This window comes from Lichtheimia ornata (assembly GCF_029851405.1).
Source record: "Lichtheimia ornata isolate CBS 291.66 chromosome Unknown scaffold00003, whole genome shotgun sequence".
Classification (NCBI taxonomy): Eukaryota; Fungi; Mucoromycota; class Mucoromycetes; order Mucorales; family Lichtheimiaceae; genus Lichtheimia; species Lichtheimia ornata.
The window spans coordinates 58,458-75,419 of record NW_026695323.1 but is presented as its reverse complement, the minus strand read 5'-3'; the positions used below and the strand labels follow the sequence as shown (position 1 = coordinate 75,419).

The 16,962-nt window shown below is 43.8% G+C and overlaps 9 protein-coding genes across 9 annotated transcripts; 4 read left to right on the top strand and 5 right to left on the bottom strand.

The window, feature by feature from the left end:
* Positions 1 to 17: 17 nt before the first annotated feature.
* Positions 18 to 1,361, top strand: O0I10_001004 (uncharacterized protein; the record flags this gene model as incomplete). Its single annotated transcript, XM_058481103.1, has 4 exons — positions 18 to 66; positions 148 to 533; positions 593 to 1,107; positions 1,169 to 1,361. The coding sequence occupies 4 exons, from the start codon at positions 18 to 20 to the stop codon at positions 1,359 to 1,361; spliced, it is 1,143 nt and encodes a 380-aa protein (XP_058347741.1).
* Positions 1,362 to 1,508: 147 nt separating this feature from the next.
* Positions 1,509 to 2,698, bottom strand: O0I10_001003 (uncharacterized protein; the record flags this gene model as incomplete). Its single annotated transcript, XM_058481102.1, has 3 exons — positions 1,509 to 2,186; positions 2,267 to 2,481; positions 2,566 to 2,698. 3 exons carry the CDS (start codon positions 2,696 to 2,698, stop codon positions 1,509 to 1,511), a joined length of 1,026 nt encoding a protein of 341 aa, XP_058347740.1.
* A 410-nt stretch (positions 2,699 to 3,108) lies between these two features.
* On the bottom strand, positions 3,109 to 4,294 carry O0I10_001002 (uncharacterized protein; the record flags this gene model as incomplete). Its single annotated transcript, XM_058481101.1, has 5 exons — positions 3,109 to 3,468; positions 3,537 to 3,833; positions 3,893 to 3,999; positions 4,066 to 4,111; positions 4,172 to 4,294. 5 exons carry the CDS (start codon positions 4,292 to 4,294, stop codon positions 3,109 to 3,111), a joined length of 933 nt encoding a protein of 310 aa, XP_058347739.1.
* A 170-nt stretch (positions 4,295 to 4,464) lies between these two features.
* O0I10_001001 (uncharacterized protein) lies at positions 4,465 to 5,094 on the bottom strand (the record flags this gene model as incomplete). The annotated part of the gene is made up of 4 exons (XM_058481100.1): positions 4,465 to 4,576; positions 4,646 to 4,832; positions 4,887 to 4,941; positions 5,014 to 5,094. The coding sequence occupies 4 exons, from the start codon at positions 5,092 to 5,094 to the stop codon at positions 4,465 to 4,467; spliced, it is 435 nt and encodes a 144-aa protein (XP_058347738.1).
* A 149-nt stretch (positions 5,095 to 5,243) lies between these two features.
* On the top strand, positions 5,244 to 6,298 carry O0I10_001000 (uncharacterized protein; the record flags this gene model as incomplete). Its single annotated transcript, XM_058481099.1, has 5 exons — positions 5,244 to 5,391; positions 5,481 to 5,589; positions 5,654 to 5,793; positions 5,875 to 5,992; positions 6,043 to 6,298. 5 exons carry the CDS (start codon positions 5,244 to 5,246, stop codon positions 6,296 to 6,298), a joined length of 771 nt encoding a protein of 256 aa, XP_058347737.1.
* Positions 6,299 to 7,419: 1,121 nt separating this feature from the next.
* Positions 7,420 to 8,327, bottom strand: O0I10_000999 (uncharacterized protein; the record flags this gene model as incomplete). The annotated part of the gene is made up of 6 exons (XM_058481098.1): positions 7,420 to 7,718; positions 7,793 to 7,830; positions 7,887 to 7,960; positions 8,023 to 8,054; positions 8,128 to 8,164; positions 8,232 to 8,327. The coding sequence occupies 6 exons, from the start codon at positions 8,325 to 8,327 to the stop codon at positions 7,420 to 7,422; spliced, it is 576 nt and encodes a 191-aa protein (XP_058347736.1).
* A 645-nt stretch (positions 8,328 to 8,972) lies between these two features.
* Positions 8,973 to 11,152, bottom strand: O0I10_000998 (uncharacterized protein; the record flags this gene model as incomplete). The annotated part of the gene is made up of 10 exons (XM_058481097.1): positions 8,973 to 9,179; positions 9,241 to 9,360; positions 9,425 to 9,576; positions 9,646 to 9,698; positions 9,792 to 9,850; positions 9,913 to 10,061; positions 10,130 to 10,280; positions 10,346 to 10,472; positions 10,537 to 10,755; positions 10,815 to 11,152. 10 exons carry the CDS (start codon positions 11,150 to 11,152, stop codon positions 8,973 to 8,975), a joined length of 1,575 nt encoding a protein of 524 aa, XP_058347735.1.
* A 1,030-nt stretch (positions 11,153 to 12,182) lies between these two features.
* O0I10_000997 (uncharacterized protein) lies at positions 12,183 to 13,830 on the top strand (the record flags this gene model as incomplete). The annotated part of the gene is made up of 6 exons (XM_058481096.1): positions 12,183 to 12,303; positions 12,403 to 12,932; positions 13,051 to 13,152; positions 13,211 to 13,360; positions 13,439 to 13,537; positions 13,603 to 13,830. 6 exons carry the CDS (start codon positions 12,183 to 12,185, stop codon positions 13,828 to 13,830), a joined length of 1,230 nt encoding a protein of 409 aa, XP_058347734.1.
* Positions 13,831 to 14,986: 1,156 nt separating this feature from the next.
* Positions 14,987 to 16,756, top strand: O0I10_000996 (uncharacterized protein; the record flags this gene model as incomplete). Its single annotated transcript, XM_058481095.1, has 6 exons — positions 14,987 to 15,032; positions 15,085 to 15,387; positions 15,445 to 15,903; positions 15,969 to 16,411; positions 16,476 to 16,532; positions 16,586 to 16,756. 6 exons carry the CDS (start codon positions 14,987 to 14,989, stop codon positions 16,754 to 16,756), a joined length of 1,479 nt encoding a protein of 492 aa, XP_058347733.1.
* Positions 16,757 to 16,962: the final 206 nt, after the last annotated feature.

Here is a 16,962-nt window from a genome sequence, read left to right as displayed (position 1 = left end):
GCGTGTGTGTATACCAGATGGGCTCCGTATATACCCTCTTTTTAACACTGGGTCTTTTGGCTTCAGGTAACAACCCATTCTTTTTTTTTTTTTGCTCAGCTGCATAAGTCGTTAACCACCCACCCCCTTATCTGACACACGTTTCAGGCGTGTCTATACCGCTTATACTGACATTCCAGAACCATCAACCTGTCAACCAGTCTACCAATGACCCTCCCGAATACTTTGCACAACCACTTTTGCAAACAGCCATGATCTTTTTGGGTGAGATTGTGTGTATTCTTGCTATTCAAGTGGCAAGCAAGACACCTGTACTTTTGGATCGATCTTTGTTACAAGCGGTGGCACCCCAACAACAACAACAGCAGCAACAGCAACAATCCAACCACCAACAACCCTCCTCTCAACAACAGCAACAGACACAAGGTGTTGGTGATCATCCCGATTGGGCGGCTGTCACTAGCCGATCTACGAGCAGCTGGGCATTAACTTGGTTTATCGTGCCGAGTGCTTGTGACCTGATTGCCACCACCGTACGTACATACACAATCCTTTGTTTAAGTCTTTGTTGCTAATACCTTGGTCATCTTAGTTGATGAACCTGGGTCTTATTTATAGCACAGCCTCCATCTTTCAAATGGTGCGAAGCAGCATTGTGGGATTCTCGGCTATTTTCTCGTTGATCTTTTTATCAAGACGCTTCTTGGGTCATGAATGGGGTGCTGTAGCAGCGATTCTTATTGGCACCACGTTGATTTGTATGCAAGATGACTGGGTAGGCCCTGCGTATCTTTGTGTTGCCCAGCTGTTCGTCGCTGGTCAATTTGTGCTTGAGGAGTACTTGATGGATCGCTATCGTCTCGATCCTGTAAAGGCAATGGGTATTGAAGGTGCTTTTGGTACCGTCTTATTGGTCGTTGCATTGGGTGTGGCCACAGCAGCCAACTTGGGTGACATGCGTCAAGGTATGATGCAGCTTTTTGATGCCTACGTCCTCTGGCAATCCGCCTTGGTGTTGGCATTGATGGTCGCCATGTTCAACTTTTTCGGTCTCGCTGTCAGCTCCAGTGTCGGTGTACCTGGAAGAAGCGTCATTGATACTTTTAGGTATGTAAATGGAAAAAGAAAAAGGTGGACATGATGAGATGATAACTTGATGATTATTTAGAACGGTGCTTATTTGGGTCATTGCTATTCACTATGGATGGGATACATTCTCGTGGTTGCAGTTGGCAGGATTTGTCGTGTTGGTCCTCGGTGTCTTCGTTTTCAATGGCGTGTTTTCGTGTGTTCGACAATACGTGTCGCACCATGCAAGTGGTAATGCACGTAACGGCGAATCAGCACCTTTGCTGTCGTGATTTGTTTTTTCAAACACGTTTTTATTTACTTACCCTCCCCTCCCATCCAAAAAGAAATATAAAGTGCAGGATGATAACTGTATGTGTGTTTAATCACTTTATTAAGTTGGCTATGCTACTACTGTACTACTACCGCTACTGCTACTACTACTTCCTCCTCGTGGTCTTGGCTCTAGTTCGCCGATCCATCAAATAACCAAATGTCTCATAGGGTAATTGGAATTCTGTTTCTGGCATAACAGGGATCTTGTGTCCAAAGGCAAGTGTGTGTCTAACACTACGTCTGACAGGCCGAGAAGGTTTAAGATTGGGGGAAGTTGATTTCTTGGATATTGTTGGTGATACATTAAGGGATGATGATTGTGATGCAGATGATGATTGTGATATTAAGGATAATGCAGGCGATAATGAAGAAGAATCGGATAGCGGCGCTAATGAGGATGATGTTGTTGTTGATGGTTGTGGTAATGGTGATGGATACTGTTGACTTGAAGCCGTTGTTGTGGTTGTAGTAGGAGTAGCACCATTCCGCGGTTTACGCGTCAAAGTCAATCCCAGCATCTCATAACGAGCAAGTTGTTCCTCGGCATCATGCAATACTTGACGATACAAAGAATCCACATTTGGCACCGATCGTTGCTGTTGTTGACATATCGCTGTGGCAATTGCCATGACAATGGATTTGTCAGTGTGCCGAATACGCTCCACAAATTGCTGTTGCTGGTACATCTCATGCTGTAGTTTCTCCTTTTCCCTGTTCTTTTGCTTCTTTTCTTCCTTTTCATGCTTTCGATGCCGTCTCAAGTAGTACTCTTCAGGGATTGGCTGTAGTACAATATCATGTCAATCGATCTCTCTCTCTTTTTTTACCCTTCCCATGTCTATATTGGACCCTCCCCCCTTACCTCAACATCTGCAATAGCAACTTCACCTACTCGCTTTTGTCGTCGTGGAGGTTTCTCAAAGACTGTAAAATTGGGCTTGACGTTGGGTACCAGATCCTTATCCCCAAGCACTGCTGCTGCTGGAAGCTGTTCCTTCTCTTCAAAGTTGACGAGGGCGTTCTCATCGTTGGTTACAAGCAGAATCGTGCTACTGTCGAGCTGTGGTTTAGGCACCTCTACACAATGGACAAGATCATCTTTAGCATTCCCATAACAAAGGTCGAAGTCGATCCATAAACAAGATCACCCCCCCCTCGTACGTTGCTGCTTTTGGAGAGCCACTTCAACGGCTTCAGTGAGGAAACTATGGCGAGGAGGCAATGCACGTTTCTGCGATGGCTGTTTGCGCGTCGATCGTGGAGATAAGATATTGACTTTGGGTTCTTGAGCCATAGTATGATACGGAGAGAAGAAAAAGGAACACACCAACACGGTGTTCACGAAAGCCCCACACCTCTTTCTTTTTCGAGGACAATAGCAGCCCTACACACATAGCTTTACTTTACACCTAGTTCTCTCTATTGTCATTCATACCAACACTTGCATATAAAAACGCGTGCTATACCTTGTTGTTATGTGCTTTGCACTTGGATTCTTCCCGTACTTTCTTGTATCCTTGGAAGCAGCAGTGGCAGTATTAATACACCTTTTATATTACAATCCCCGAATCAGATGCCACTGCTCTCCTATATCCCAATGAACATTTTTCTATTGATTGTTTACTATCAATCATGACAATGGACAGGTATAAGATAATAAAGGAAGGTGTATGTACAAGATGAATGAGAGAGAGGGATTAGCTATCAAAGTAACCCTTCTTTGGAATATGCATCTGCGTAATGGTAACTACTATCACGAGGACGATCCTCATAGTATGGTAAATTGTGCTCATCTGCTATGTGAATAATACGCCCAGAGTCATTGATCTTGAGACCAAGCATAGCCAAGATACTCGCATCCGTCTTTTTTCTAAACGGTCTCACACCCTTGTAGGACTTGGTTGATGGTGGCAAATTGCCCAACACCTCAGTTCCAGGAACGGCCATATCAGAAGGAGGAGGCCCTACAGTTGCTGGTGGCGGTGGTGGTGGTGCTGCAACGCGTGGTGGAATAAGGAAGAAGGATGTACCAGCAAAAGCTGTAATGACCAGCATCCAATGGATCTATGGGATAGCGTTGCCATGTCAACGATTATCCATTACTTCATCAACCAAAGAAAAGAGAAACTTACATAAACCAAAAACATGGCAAATACTGAAAGAAGAGACCATTTCATCTGGTTTGCAAATAGTCGATCACAATTGTAATAATCCATATCACTCGGCAAATTCAAGTTGTCGCTTCCTCCATCTCCTTGTTGTTGCTGTAAGCTGTTTTGGACAATCATTTTCGAGTGGTCAATGCACCATGATTGAAACCCATCTTGGTTGGCTGCGAAAAGGATAAAGTTCACCAGCATGTCGACAAGCACCATAACGACACCAATACCGATAATGTACACCATGATTCGTACACGCACATACCGAGGCTATGAACCCCCCCCCCTCGTGAGTAATGCTGACATTGACCTTACAAGAATCAACTTACCGTTAATACCAATATGATCACAAATCCAGCAAGTGTGATGCAGCCGAATATCAAGTTGATTACACCAAAAACAATGAGAGGTACGTCGTCAAGATGTGAATAGAAAGCTGTAATGATGATGATGTTAAATAAGCGAATCAACAGGGACAAAGAAGAGCTTTAAAATGACTCACGACTACGACTCATGAATGCAAGTACCGCGAAATAAAAGCTGAGGGCCTAAAGATATTGGTTGGATGATGTTGTCTCGAGATGTCTTATTGTGATGATGCTGCTTACCGCCCATATAAGACATGCGACACCACTACCGAGACGATTACTGAAGCATCCACAACATCGCAAAGGACTTATTGCTCGAGCCCAATAATATCGACTCGAAAAGTCTTGTACTGGAAGATCCATGAGAGAGAGAGAAAGAGTTTATATATATACACACGCACACAAAAGAGATGGAAAAGAGGAAAATGAACGTATAGTGGTGGTGTCCTGAGAGTCTTTTAATATCAATGTAAACAATCGCAAAGCCAAATTAGGTTGTGTCAAGACTAAATCTGGCAAGTACCCGATAAGAATTAACTACTACTGCCGAATGTATTTTGCACATGTTGACGGATGGCTGCCAATGGACTTTGTTGGAACGCTGAGAGATTCATCACCTTTTGCATACGAACGATCTCTTGCATCCTACTCCAATCATAAATTTCTTGTTTGTCATCTCCCTCCCTCCCTTCCTCCCCCATGTTTGATTCTTACTCGGCTCGCTTTTTACTCTTGTTGCGTTGCAATTTGTTGGATGGTACTACAGGCAATCGTTTCTTGGGATCATTATCGCTTGCAACGGTATCAGCATGAATCGAATCCAAAATGTCATTAAAGTCGCTTAAATCGGTGTTGAGCTGTTTCTTGGATCGTTTCTTTTGGGCGTATCTAGCATCCAACTCTATTCTCCCATCAATACGCATACATATCCACTATATTCCTCTTCCTTTCTTACTTTCTAACCAAGCATCATGGCGTTGTTTTCGTCGTTGGTCTTTTGGTATTACAGGCTACAAAGGTAAGGGACGACGATAAATATACAAAACTACAACAACAACAGGGTCGTAATCGAGTCCACTCACTGCTTCAGGAGCTTCTACTGATCTCTTTTTGCTAATGGCCTTATCGTTTTGTCGTGATCGTGGCTTTTTGACCTTTGGCATGACGAATGGCGGGTGTGAAACAAAGAGAGAAAAAACAGCGGCTGAGCATTAAGCTGCTGACCTGTTACAATTCTATTTCATGCGGGTCGGAGGAGGAGGGAACCCACACCTTCAACACCTCTTTCAAGTTTTTTTTCTTTGTGTCCCCAATGTCGTACGGCGCGCCACAACAACACTACCCAGCACCTCCTCCAGCGTATGAAGAAGAGGCTCGTCAGCCCTTGTTCGGCAATGCAAGCGATGAAGATGACATGTACAAGGAAACTGTAGCCAACAGCCCTGTCGAAGTCAGAATGCGTAAGTGACCTACTACTTCCTATGCTTGGCAATGTGTTCCATGGAATGGTATAGAACCCACACCTTTTCTTCCTCCCTCCCTCTCTTAGAATTTGTACGCAAGGTGTATTCTATCTTATCCACCCAAATCCTCAGTACCGTAGTCCTATCGGCTGTATACATGTACAATGCTGGTGTCCGTTCGTGGGTGCAATCCAAGTATGTCAACGACAGCGCCAAGAATGTTATCACAAGAGAGCTCATTTGCGTCTACTTTTTGTAGTGCTTGGATGATGTTTGGATCCATGATTGGCTCGTTGATTGTTCTCTTTGCCTTGATGTGGAAGGCTCGATCGACTCCTTTGAATTACGGTCTATTGGCATTATTCACGCTCTTGGAAGGTCATCTTGTTGGCACAATTGGTAAGCATCATTCTCTTTCTCTCTCTCTCTCTCTCTGATGGGCACAATGGGATATCATATGACTTACATTCCCCATATCAGTCACCTTTTATGAACAAACCCTGGTTCTTCAAGCACTGATCATTACTTTTGGTGTCTTTGTGGGTCTGACCCTCTTCACCTTGCAGTCCAAATGGGATTTCTCGGGAATGGGACCATTGTAAGTGGATAAAGTATTGGTTTTGATATCCTCTAACACCCCTATCATAGCCTTTTTGCTGGTATCAGCATCCTTTTCCTCGTGTCGATCGTACAAATCTTTTTCCCATTCTCTGAAGGTGTCCAACTCGCACTCGCTGTTGCTGGTGTCATTATTTTCTCGGGCTATATTGTCTTTGATACCTTTTTGATCTTCAATCGCTACTCACCAGAGGATTACATCATGGCTTCGGTCAGCCTTTACATGGATATCATCAACCTCTTCCTCCGTATCTTGCAGATCTTGGATGCCATGAACAGAAATTAGTTTTATAGGCCTCATTGCGCTTGCCTCACCTCTTAATAAACAGATTGACTCAATGTATAAACGATGGATTTGGATTCTTGGATAGTGTGGATGGCACAAAGGTGATTCTCGAATGCTTCAACATGGAGCCATGATCACGATCCTGCTACCGGATGAAAGCAGATATGAGACTTGGTACATGATTCAAGAGTCAACACAACATTTGCCTTGATAATACTTGCCAAATTTAAATGGCACTTTGTGATGGTCAAGAGCCACCGATGAGCAAACAATAATGCGTACCATTACGTCCACTAAGATACCATAGATGTGTAACAATGGCTCTTGTCACACGTGAATCCAGTTTGACATTTTTCAGCAGCAAATCGAAGCATCATGGCAACTGGGACAAGACGCCAGCCAAAAAAGTACCCCTGTGGGTGTCTCATCTTTGATTTCTATTTTGAGATACGCTATTGATAAAGAAAACGATACGCATCTGCATTGTGTTTTTTGCATGGACGTCTCTCATCAATACTACATGATAAAAATGTGTTGTTTTCCTCCATCATGATAATGATCGTCACCAAGATATCATACTACTATATGCCTGGTTGCCATGGATACCACATTGCCGGTCTTGTATATGCTCACCTAGGCCAACAAAGCCCCGCAGCTATGTAGCATCAGCGTTCGATGGATGATGCTATTAGCTCAACTCTTCTTCTCACCCAGACTAAAAAATCATGCGTGCCGGACCACATCCCCGGTCGCTGTAGTCACTTTTTTTCAGCCTAATGCCTTGGCACTTTCTCACGACCCAGAAATGGCATTACTACGCGAGAGCTTTCATGCTGTGTAAAACGGAAGGTGTACACGAATTTCAGCATCATTGGCTGATTCGCCTATTGTTTGAACGCAGCAAAATCGGGTATGCAAAAGATAAAAGTGATAATGTATGACGTGCTATAGTAGGAATAAAAACGATTATATAGCTTGTGCAACATGGAGCCACTTTGAAGCTATCTGGTGCTGCTGCTGCTGCTGCTGCTGCTGCTGACAAATACTAGGAGGAAAACAATAAGACAACAAGGATAATAAGGGTAACGATGATATAAGAGTTGGGGGTCAATATGGATGGATCACCCATCGTCGGTGGAGGGACTGACAAGCGTATCATAGATGTCTGCTGCTACTGATTGAAAAACATCGGCGATATGTGTGTTGTCTTCCAATGCGCTTGTCTCAAAAAACAGCATGTCATGGTCGGACGCATATTTTTCAGCTGCTTGTATACTGATTTCCCGCTGCTGTTGGCCTTCTTTTACAAGGTCAGCTTTGTTTGCAATGAGCACTAGCTTGATACGTTGGCTTGCATATCGCCTTATTTCTTCAAGCCAATGAACTTGCAGATTCACAAAGGATGATAAGCTTGTTGGATCTAATGATATTGGAGGGACATTAATAAATGGCTATGAAATTGGCTTGTAAACCTTTTCCATGGTGTTTTTTTACCAAAAAGTAAAAATGCGCATTGTGCTCCGCGATAGTACCTATGAAGACAAAGAAGTTTAATCCCTTAATTCATGCTACGAGAAAAAGACTTTACGTTGGTGCAATGCCTTGATATCGCTCTTTGCCGCTGATATCCCAAACCTGCAACTTGATGCGGCGATTGTCCTTCTATAATTCTGGTGGATGAGTTATTGTAGCAAGTATGCCACCCAATAGCGCAAATCGCTCACCATCTGGGCGAATGTGGATCCGAAATCGACCCCTACACGAGTGTTTCTCTTGATTAAGCGGAGCACGTGTGTGTACCTCTCTTGTTGACAAGAAAAAAAACTCACCCAGTGTACTTTTACTTTCCGCATTGAATTCATTGCACTACAAAGTGTCCCATGCGTTAACGAAAAATTGGCACACACATACACACATGTCCTCGAATACGTACAATGAATCGTGAAATCAAGCTTGTTTTTCCTACACCACTGTCGCCAACAAGCACAAATTTTAGCATGTATTCATCGTGCTGCTCATTCGTTTCCATTATCAATTAAAGGTTGGGTGGATGATGATAGTGATGTTGAAAGGAATGTAAATGGGAAAAGAAGCACAATGTGTGGTGGTTTGCGACATAATATAGGGCTGACTCGGCGACATGCAGCATGATGGCCGCCATCTCTTGGCTTCTACTCAGCTGCTAGCGCTTTGCCGTCCCTGAAGGGTCTCGTTCTAGAATGCGCGCACTTTTCAAATTATGGACCGCACGCGTTGAACGGGTCCCTGATCTGAGTATACCTATGTTTGACCGATGACTTTCATATGCAGACATCTCCCACCCACATGTATTCTTTCTTATCACCCACTTCAATGTTTGTAAAACGATAATGATGAAGCTATGTATAAATCCTTCATGACATCATCCCATTCAACCTTTACTCCGAGCGAGTTGTAGAACTTCTAATATAGGACTATGGTGATTTGGCAGTGGTAGAACGTGTAGTATCATTCTCTTTACAACCTTCCCATCATCATGGTTTGTCTTTTTACTCAAAAGTGATGAAGCCAATTCAGCTGCCTGTTGTACAACATCAGATGGGGTGATCCCAAAAAAAAAGTGCATCAAGTTACTAATCGGGGCATATAGTACACTTTTTCTATATGCGATTTATAGAAACTATTGTGTACAAGTCTATAGGCGAGCATCCGTAGGAAACTTTTTGATGGCTTGTCGTACACCGAGATCAGCCATGATCTCCTCCGATCCACCCAAAATGGCATTGAATTTATAGGTTCGTTGCAAATCCTCAACGTAGCGTCCCATTCCAGTACGGGTTAATGCTCTTCCGCCAAAAATTTGACAAGCATCATCCGAGACATGATGCATCATCCGTGTAGCCTGTTTACATGTGTACCATGTTTTAGCTCATCATCCCATCGGTTGAATAGTAACAACAAACCTGATATTTTAAGAGTCCTATCGGGCCGGCCAACTTGTCAGCTTGCTCAGCGTAATCCATATGGCACATTTGGTAGGCTATGTTCTCCACCCAGCACTGCACACTCTCAACACCTGCAATCTATATATCATTGAAATCATAATAAGCTACATTGGCCTATGTTAGGGGCATCGTCTTTGCTTACCATTCTTGCAAGCTTGTTGCGTATAACAGGTTGATCGATCAAACGCTTGTTAAACACCTTTCTTTGGTTCGCCCACTTGAAGCATTCCTCTGTTGCATAGCGTGCCACAGCGACGGATTGTGAGATCAGCATGAAACGCTCGTGGTTGAAATCTACATGCATACGTTGTCATAAATACACATTTCTACCAGGGTCACGTGTCACTGGGAAGAAAGACTCACTCTGTGTATATTTGGTATAGTAATCAAAAGCAGCATGATCAGTGATCCGATATCTTGTCAATATAGCTGATGTGTTTTTTACTTACGGATCTACATGGCTATTAGTTTCATGACGTGTTGCTATCTTCCTTTTCAAAAATACTCACAAAACTACGCGAAATCCTTGATCCTCAACACCAAGCAGATTTTCAAATGGTACTTTTACCTGCCAAAATGGATGATGAGTGAATAGCTGGTATGGATGAGTAAGATTTTTTTATAGCTCACATTGTCAAATGTCACATAGGCTGTGCCTGCACTGGGAGAGTAGGACGTCTTGATTGGCTTTGTCTCGACACCATCGCACCTAGGAATCAGCAACATGGATATACCTTTCTCGGTGCGAACAGCTGTTGCAAAATAGTCGGCGAATCGACCTATAATCATAATCGCATTGACACGTTTTAGCGAGTAGGTCCAATAATGCACCTTCTTGTATACATACCATTGGTAATCCACTTTTTGACACCATTCACAATATATCCATCGGTCGCCTTGGTAACTGTTGTTCTGATACTAGCCACATCTGATCCAACATAGGGCTCAGTGATTGCCAATGCCATGCGCTTTTCTCCTGATAGCATCTTGGGAACAAGCTACATAGAACCAAGAAGGTGTCATTGTTTTTCAAGCCATCATCCATTTTGACCTCCTTATATACCTCTTTTTTCAATGCAGGCTTTCCAAAATGAAGTACGGTTGGCACGGAGATGGTCATACCACCCGTGAGACCAGCAACCAATCCAGGCGTACTCCAACGTGCAAATTCTTGATGGGTGATCATATCACTTTTTGGGGGCATACATATAAGCAATCAAGATCCCCTTGTATTATGGTATCGATTGTACTCACTGAAAGTAGTCAAAGTCTTCGCCCCGGATGTTGCCAGGCATGGTCAAGCCATGTAACCAAGGACCAGGCCCAATGTGTGCTGCCAATAAATGGTAGGAGCCGAGCTTTTTTGCAAATTCATCCGATGGTCTATCACCGGCTGAATCGCATGCTTGTGCCTCTTCTTTGAGCTCATCACAGATCTTGCGAAGGGCAGCTTGATATCGAAAATGGGTTTCACTAATGAGCTTTATCATCAGCATGCTAAAGATGATGTAACAAGCTTATGGATGACTTACTTGTAGTAGGGTGATTTGTATCCCATAAAAGCACTGATCTCACCATAAGGCACCGTTGAAATATCACCGTGTTGACGCAATGGAATACTTGGTGTCTCATTGACGATGGTACCAATCTGGTATCGAGCATACTTGAGCAACACCTCTTGTCGATGTAAACCGTAAAATGCATCCGTTGCATCTTTTCCTGCATATTCGAGTATGGGAAACGCGCCACCAGGATGTAAATCAATAAAGTCGCTCATGTTGTAGACCATGGTATCGATAATGATCCATATATCGTTTTCGGTTGCATGGCAACGCACTTGTTCACGAGTGTATTGCTTGAGGGGTGGCATTGTGTTGGGGTGGGGGGGTGAAGATACACTATGAGATGGCAAAATAGTGATCCTATATATACATGTATCACACGTAGCAGGGCGGATCAAAAACAATTCACCCGCTGATGTAAGCGATGTCTCGTACAACTGACAAATGCCCGGATAAATTCCTCACTATGACAAGCAGCATGAAAACAATGCAAAGTTTATTTGACTCAACATTTGACATGGAAATGGATAATACTCGATGCTTGTTGCCATGGAAACCTTGCATAACATCGTCCAATTGTGAAGGTGGGAAGGTCGTTGGGTCATGTGACTTGAGCCTTTAATGCCGTGGATACGGGAATTCATCCAAGGTTTCATCATCAAAGAAAAGGTCGTACGAGCTAGCACGTAACCTGGCGTATGTGCTAGTTGGGTCCAGGTACCAGTAAAACCATTCATGCCTGCATAACAATGATCCCCGAGTTGATGCTACACAAAGACAGCCCACAATCAAGCATAAATGTCGCCACCATGTAACTGGTGTTGTCAATGACATCGATATCACCTGGTCTACAAGTAGTAGTTTGACATGGGGGAACTTGTTGTACCTAACGACATGGAACAAGTCAAGGAGTGTGTGTGTGGGTGGGTGGGGGAGGGGGAATTGGAATGCGTATATTCTCCCAGCAATACCATTTTGGGGGAACACGTGATCCTCAAAAGTAGCATTTCACTCAACTTAATATTACACATTGGTTTGCCTTTCCAGCAGCTTGACGAATCAGGCAACGTTTGTAGCTCGCCATTACGCAGTTCAAGAGAGAGAGAGAAGAGAGATAAGAATACACGAGTGAATCAACGACCGTCCATTCGACACCTTTCCTTTCATCCGCTCGCTCTTCCTTGGTGGTCTTGCTTTTACTTCGGAAAAGAACGATCTCGACTTGTTGGTGCTTGACCAGGAACAAGGGAAACCAACAGGACTAAATCCTCTCTCTCACACACGCCCATCCCATACTCCATTCCAACATTCCTATCTGCAATTACACTCCCACTCGCCATGTCTCAACCACAAACGCTTCAACCACCTAGCGACTCTCTGTCAAAGACGTCTGCACCTGTTCACCATACTCAAGTAGCCCCTCAACATTCCCCAAAGACAGCAACCTCCAAAAGTAAAGGTCAGTTTCTTAGGACTCGATCAACATCATCATCATCATCATCCAAAGGGGATCATGGAACATAAACAACTCAACCATGTATGTGTGTGTGTATCATAGAAACGGCGAACGATCCTCATCATGTAAAATCACCTCTTCCGGGTACGAATACTACATCTCATAGCAACAACAACAACAACAGCCGACCTGCTTCGAGAACAGGATCCTTCAAGGGACCATTGAAAGGCGGTGGATTTCTTTCCTTGTTATTATGTTGCACCTTTGGTGCCGGCTCATTGTTGGATAATAGCGACAAGTCTGCTCCATTCTTTACACGACACAGGAAAAAGAACAACAACAACAACAACCGCCACAGTCATACCAGTACAACAACATCATCAAGCGCTGATATTCGTTCACCTGTTGTGGAGAAGAATATTGCACCATCATCATCATCATCATCATCTCCCTCACCTCCTACTTGTCCTCCTGCTTTACCCAAGATCTTGACCCATCCAACCGATTTGGCTAATTTCTCATCCTCCGCAGCAGCAGCAGCAGCAACAAGCACAACATCATCACCCGATCAACAAGAAGATCCTCCCATCACATCAGCTACACCACGTTCTATACCTCCACAATCACCTGATGTAGGTAGTAGCGCTGTTTATTGGGGAAAAGAAGAAAAGGGGGAGGGAGGAATCACCAAAAGGGGTTATTTCTTGCATGAATCGTATTCTTATTTGCTGGCTTCATATATTTATACAGGGTCAGATCATGTGGCTTCTGCCGCCCTTGGCTACAGATCATATTGGACGTAAATGTTTGGTATTGGATTTGGATGAAACATTGGTGCACAGCTCTTTCAAGGTATGTATATTGATCCACTTTTTGCCATATGCCCATGCTCATCGAGTCATCCTACTAGGTCATTCCTAATCCTGATTTCATTGTCCCCGTGGAGATCGACAATCAATATCACAATGTTTACGTGTTGAAACGCCCAGGCGTCGACGAGTTTATGCGTAGGATGGGACAAGTTTACGAGATTGTGGTGTTTACAGCCAGCTTGTCCAAGGTAATTTGATTGTTTGTTTGTTTGTTTTTTTTCCTCCTCCTAACATGGACTCCTTCCCTAATTACGTCGTTTTCCTAGTATGCTGATCCTGTATTGGATATGCTGGATATTCACAAGGTGGTGACCCATCGACTCTTTAGAGAATCATGCTATAACCACAAAGGCACTTACGTCAAGGTAAATGGAGGAGGAGTAATAGTAGTAGCTTGATAGCGATATTGATGGTGGATGCCATTATATAGGACCTTTCTCAACTTGGACGCGAGCTTACCCAAACCTTGATCCTCGATAATTCACCAGCAAGTTATATATTCCACACGTCGAATGCTGTCCCTGTGTCGACATGGTTTAGTGATCCACATGATACGGAGTTGAGTGACCTTGTTGATTTTCTTGAGGATTTGACAATGGTGGACGATGTCACCATGGTGCTGGATAACAACATTGATGCCAGTTTGCCGGTACGGTAAAATAGATCCCCTTGTATCTCTTCTTCTTTGGCCCCCATCCCTTGTCTCGATGTATATCCCATTCATCGTTTTCTTACTTTTACTCCCTTTCTTCCATCCATATTCTCTCCCTCCCCACACACACCCCACCACCCATCTAGCATTCTAGTTTTTTTTTCATTTTCCATTCCCCTCGTTATATCCTGCTGCTGTCTGTGATGATACGCGGACATTTGAGTCATTCTATTTCTTCTTCATACTTTGACATGCGTAATTCCTCCTCTTTTGTATTACACACACACACACACAAAGCCCGTGTTTATTTACTTGAAATATGTCTTGCAGAGTTTGTCCAGTGCGTTAGTCTTCATTCCTTTCACGTTGTGCCAATAATGAAAAAAAAGAGTTGTTTTACGTTCGTTACGTAATGATTAATGCGGCGCCTTCTCCCCCCTCCCCCCTTTTCAGCGGTACCACCCTTTTCCGAAATCCGGGTGACACTGAAGATAGTTGATTGGGCCCTTATCTCCAATGGGGGATTTTTGTTTCATGCAATACTTGTTTTGGAACATGCAGCTGCGTCATGATAAGAATGTGACAGACAAAAGTGGGAGGATGCAATTGTGTATTTAGAAAGGGTGAAAAACAAAGAATGATGAGTGTTGATCTATACCCAAGTCTTGGTTTAGATTGTGTAACTTGTTGGATGGTGGGAAAGATAAGATTGTGCGGGGGATTGAGGAAAGAAAAAAAGGTATGCAGAATGCAATAAGGATTCTGGTTTTCTGTGCAGCAGCAGCAACAACAAATGGACGATAATGCACGTAGATATAAAGTTCTTGGCTCATCCGCCATAGATCCCTGTTTTGGTTTAAGCAGAAAAAAGGTTTGGTCTTTTTGCGATCGGTGCACACACGCACAGTGAGAACCAAGATCTAGTGTGTGGGGTAAGTTGCGCTGTTGAATCAAACCTAGTGGGCGTGTGTGGTGCTATACACCAATGAGATCGTTTGTCGGGGGGAGGAGCAATGAGAGATGCCGTGCGTGCGTGTGTGTGAGAGAGATGTATATTTAAGACCGATGGATTTTTTCACACTCGTTTCGCTGGTACCTGACACTTTTCTTCCCTTCTCTTTTCACACCTCCCCTCTCTCTTTTTCTCACTTCCACACATATCATGAAGACTGTCTCACTCAAAGAAGTAGCAAAGCATACATCCAAAGGTAAATTGCAGCAACAACAAAAGTACAATGACGATACTGAGACATCGATTAGATGACATTTGGGTCATCATTCACGGCAAAGTATACGACTTGACACAGTTCTTGCCAGAGCACCCTGGTGGCCAAAAGATCATTATGAAATACGCTGGCCAGGATGCTACCAAAGCATTTGAACCTATTCATCCACCTGATATTATTGATCGATTTTTATCACCTGAGGTGTGTATGGGCCAAGTGGATGCTGCCGAGATGGCTACTGCCGAAAAGGTTGAGACCGAAGAAGAGAAGCGAGTTCGTATTGCCCATGAACAAAAGCCACGTTTGGATGAAATGTACAACGCATTTGACTTTGAGTGTAAGTTTTCTTTATTTAATGATGATGGTGGAATCAAGAACTAAATGGGGTGTATAGCTGTTGCCAAGTCAACCTTGACGGGTGATGCATGGGCGTATTATTCATCTGGTGCTGATGATGAGATTTCGATGCGTGAGAATCACAATGCTTTCCATCGTATTTGGTTGCGACCTCGTGTGATGGTGGATGTCGCCAAGGTGGATACATCGACGACCATGCTTGGATCCAAGGTCTCTTTCCCAATCTATGTCACTGCCACGGCTCTTGGTAAACTAGGCCATCCAGAAGGTGAAAAGGTCTTGACGCGTGCTTCTGCCAACAAGGGCGTGATCCAAATGATCCCAACCCTCGCATCGTGCTCATTCGACGAGATCCTCGACGCCAGTGTGGATGGTCAAACCCAATGGCTGCAACTCTATGTCAATTCCGATCGCAAGGTGACTCAAAAGTTTGTTGAGCATGCCGAGAAGCGTGGTATTAAGGGTCTTTTCATCACAGCCGATGCTCCTCAACTTGGTAAGTGTGTTGCTATTGGATAGAAATCCACCGAGATGTAATAACGAAATTCCCCGATGCTATAGGCCGACGTGAAAAGGACATGCGTCAAAAGTACTCGCAAGAAGCACCCGATGAAATGGATAATAACACCGTTCAACGTGATGAAGGTGCTGCTCGTGCCATCAGCTCTTTTATCGATCCATCGCTTTGCTGGAAGGATGTTGCTTGGTTCCGCAGTATCACCAAAATGCCCATCATTATCAAAGGCGTTCAAACCCCTGAAGATGCTGTTCTCGCTGCAAAGTATGGTTGTCAAGGCGTGGTGCTTTCCAATCATGGTGGTCGTCAACTCGACTTTGCTCCTTCTTCCATTGAAATCCTTCCCGAAGTCATGGATGCTTTGAGACGTGAGGGTCTCGATAAGAACTTTGAGGTTTACATTGATGGTGGTATTCGTCGTGGCAGCGATATTCTCAAGGCAATTGCACTTGGTGCCAAGGGTGTTGGTATTGGTCGCCCCTTTTTGGTATGTCGTAGACAACATTGTTTATCGTTTTCACACCCACTCACTCATTCACGCACAATCTTAGTTTGCCATGTCATCCTATGGCCAAGCTGGTGTGGAACGTTTGATGCAATTATTACAGGTAAGCTTTCATTGCATCGAGAAGTGGACAAAGTACTCATTGGATTATGTTAGGATGAACTTGTGATGTGCATGAGATTGATTGGTGCTCCTACTATCGCTGATCTCAAGCCTGAGATGATGGATATCCGAAATCTCAAGGATCACTTTGTGGCCAATCCTACTGATTATCTTGCCAAGCGTGCCTACGAGCGCATGAACCCTCGCGGCATCTCCAAGCTGTAAAAGCAGTATACCTAGATATTCTATTTCCTATCCCTTTTTAAAACAATGATATTTGCCTGACATGGGCGTTTGTATATTTATTCAAATGTGCATATTGATATGGATGAAGCTATCTTTGAGGGAGAGAGGAGGCGGGGCGTTGTAGGGTGGCCAATGACTGCAAGTAAATCTCAGCTAACAAATCCATCACCTCCACCTTTCTTTTG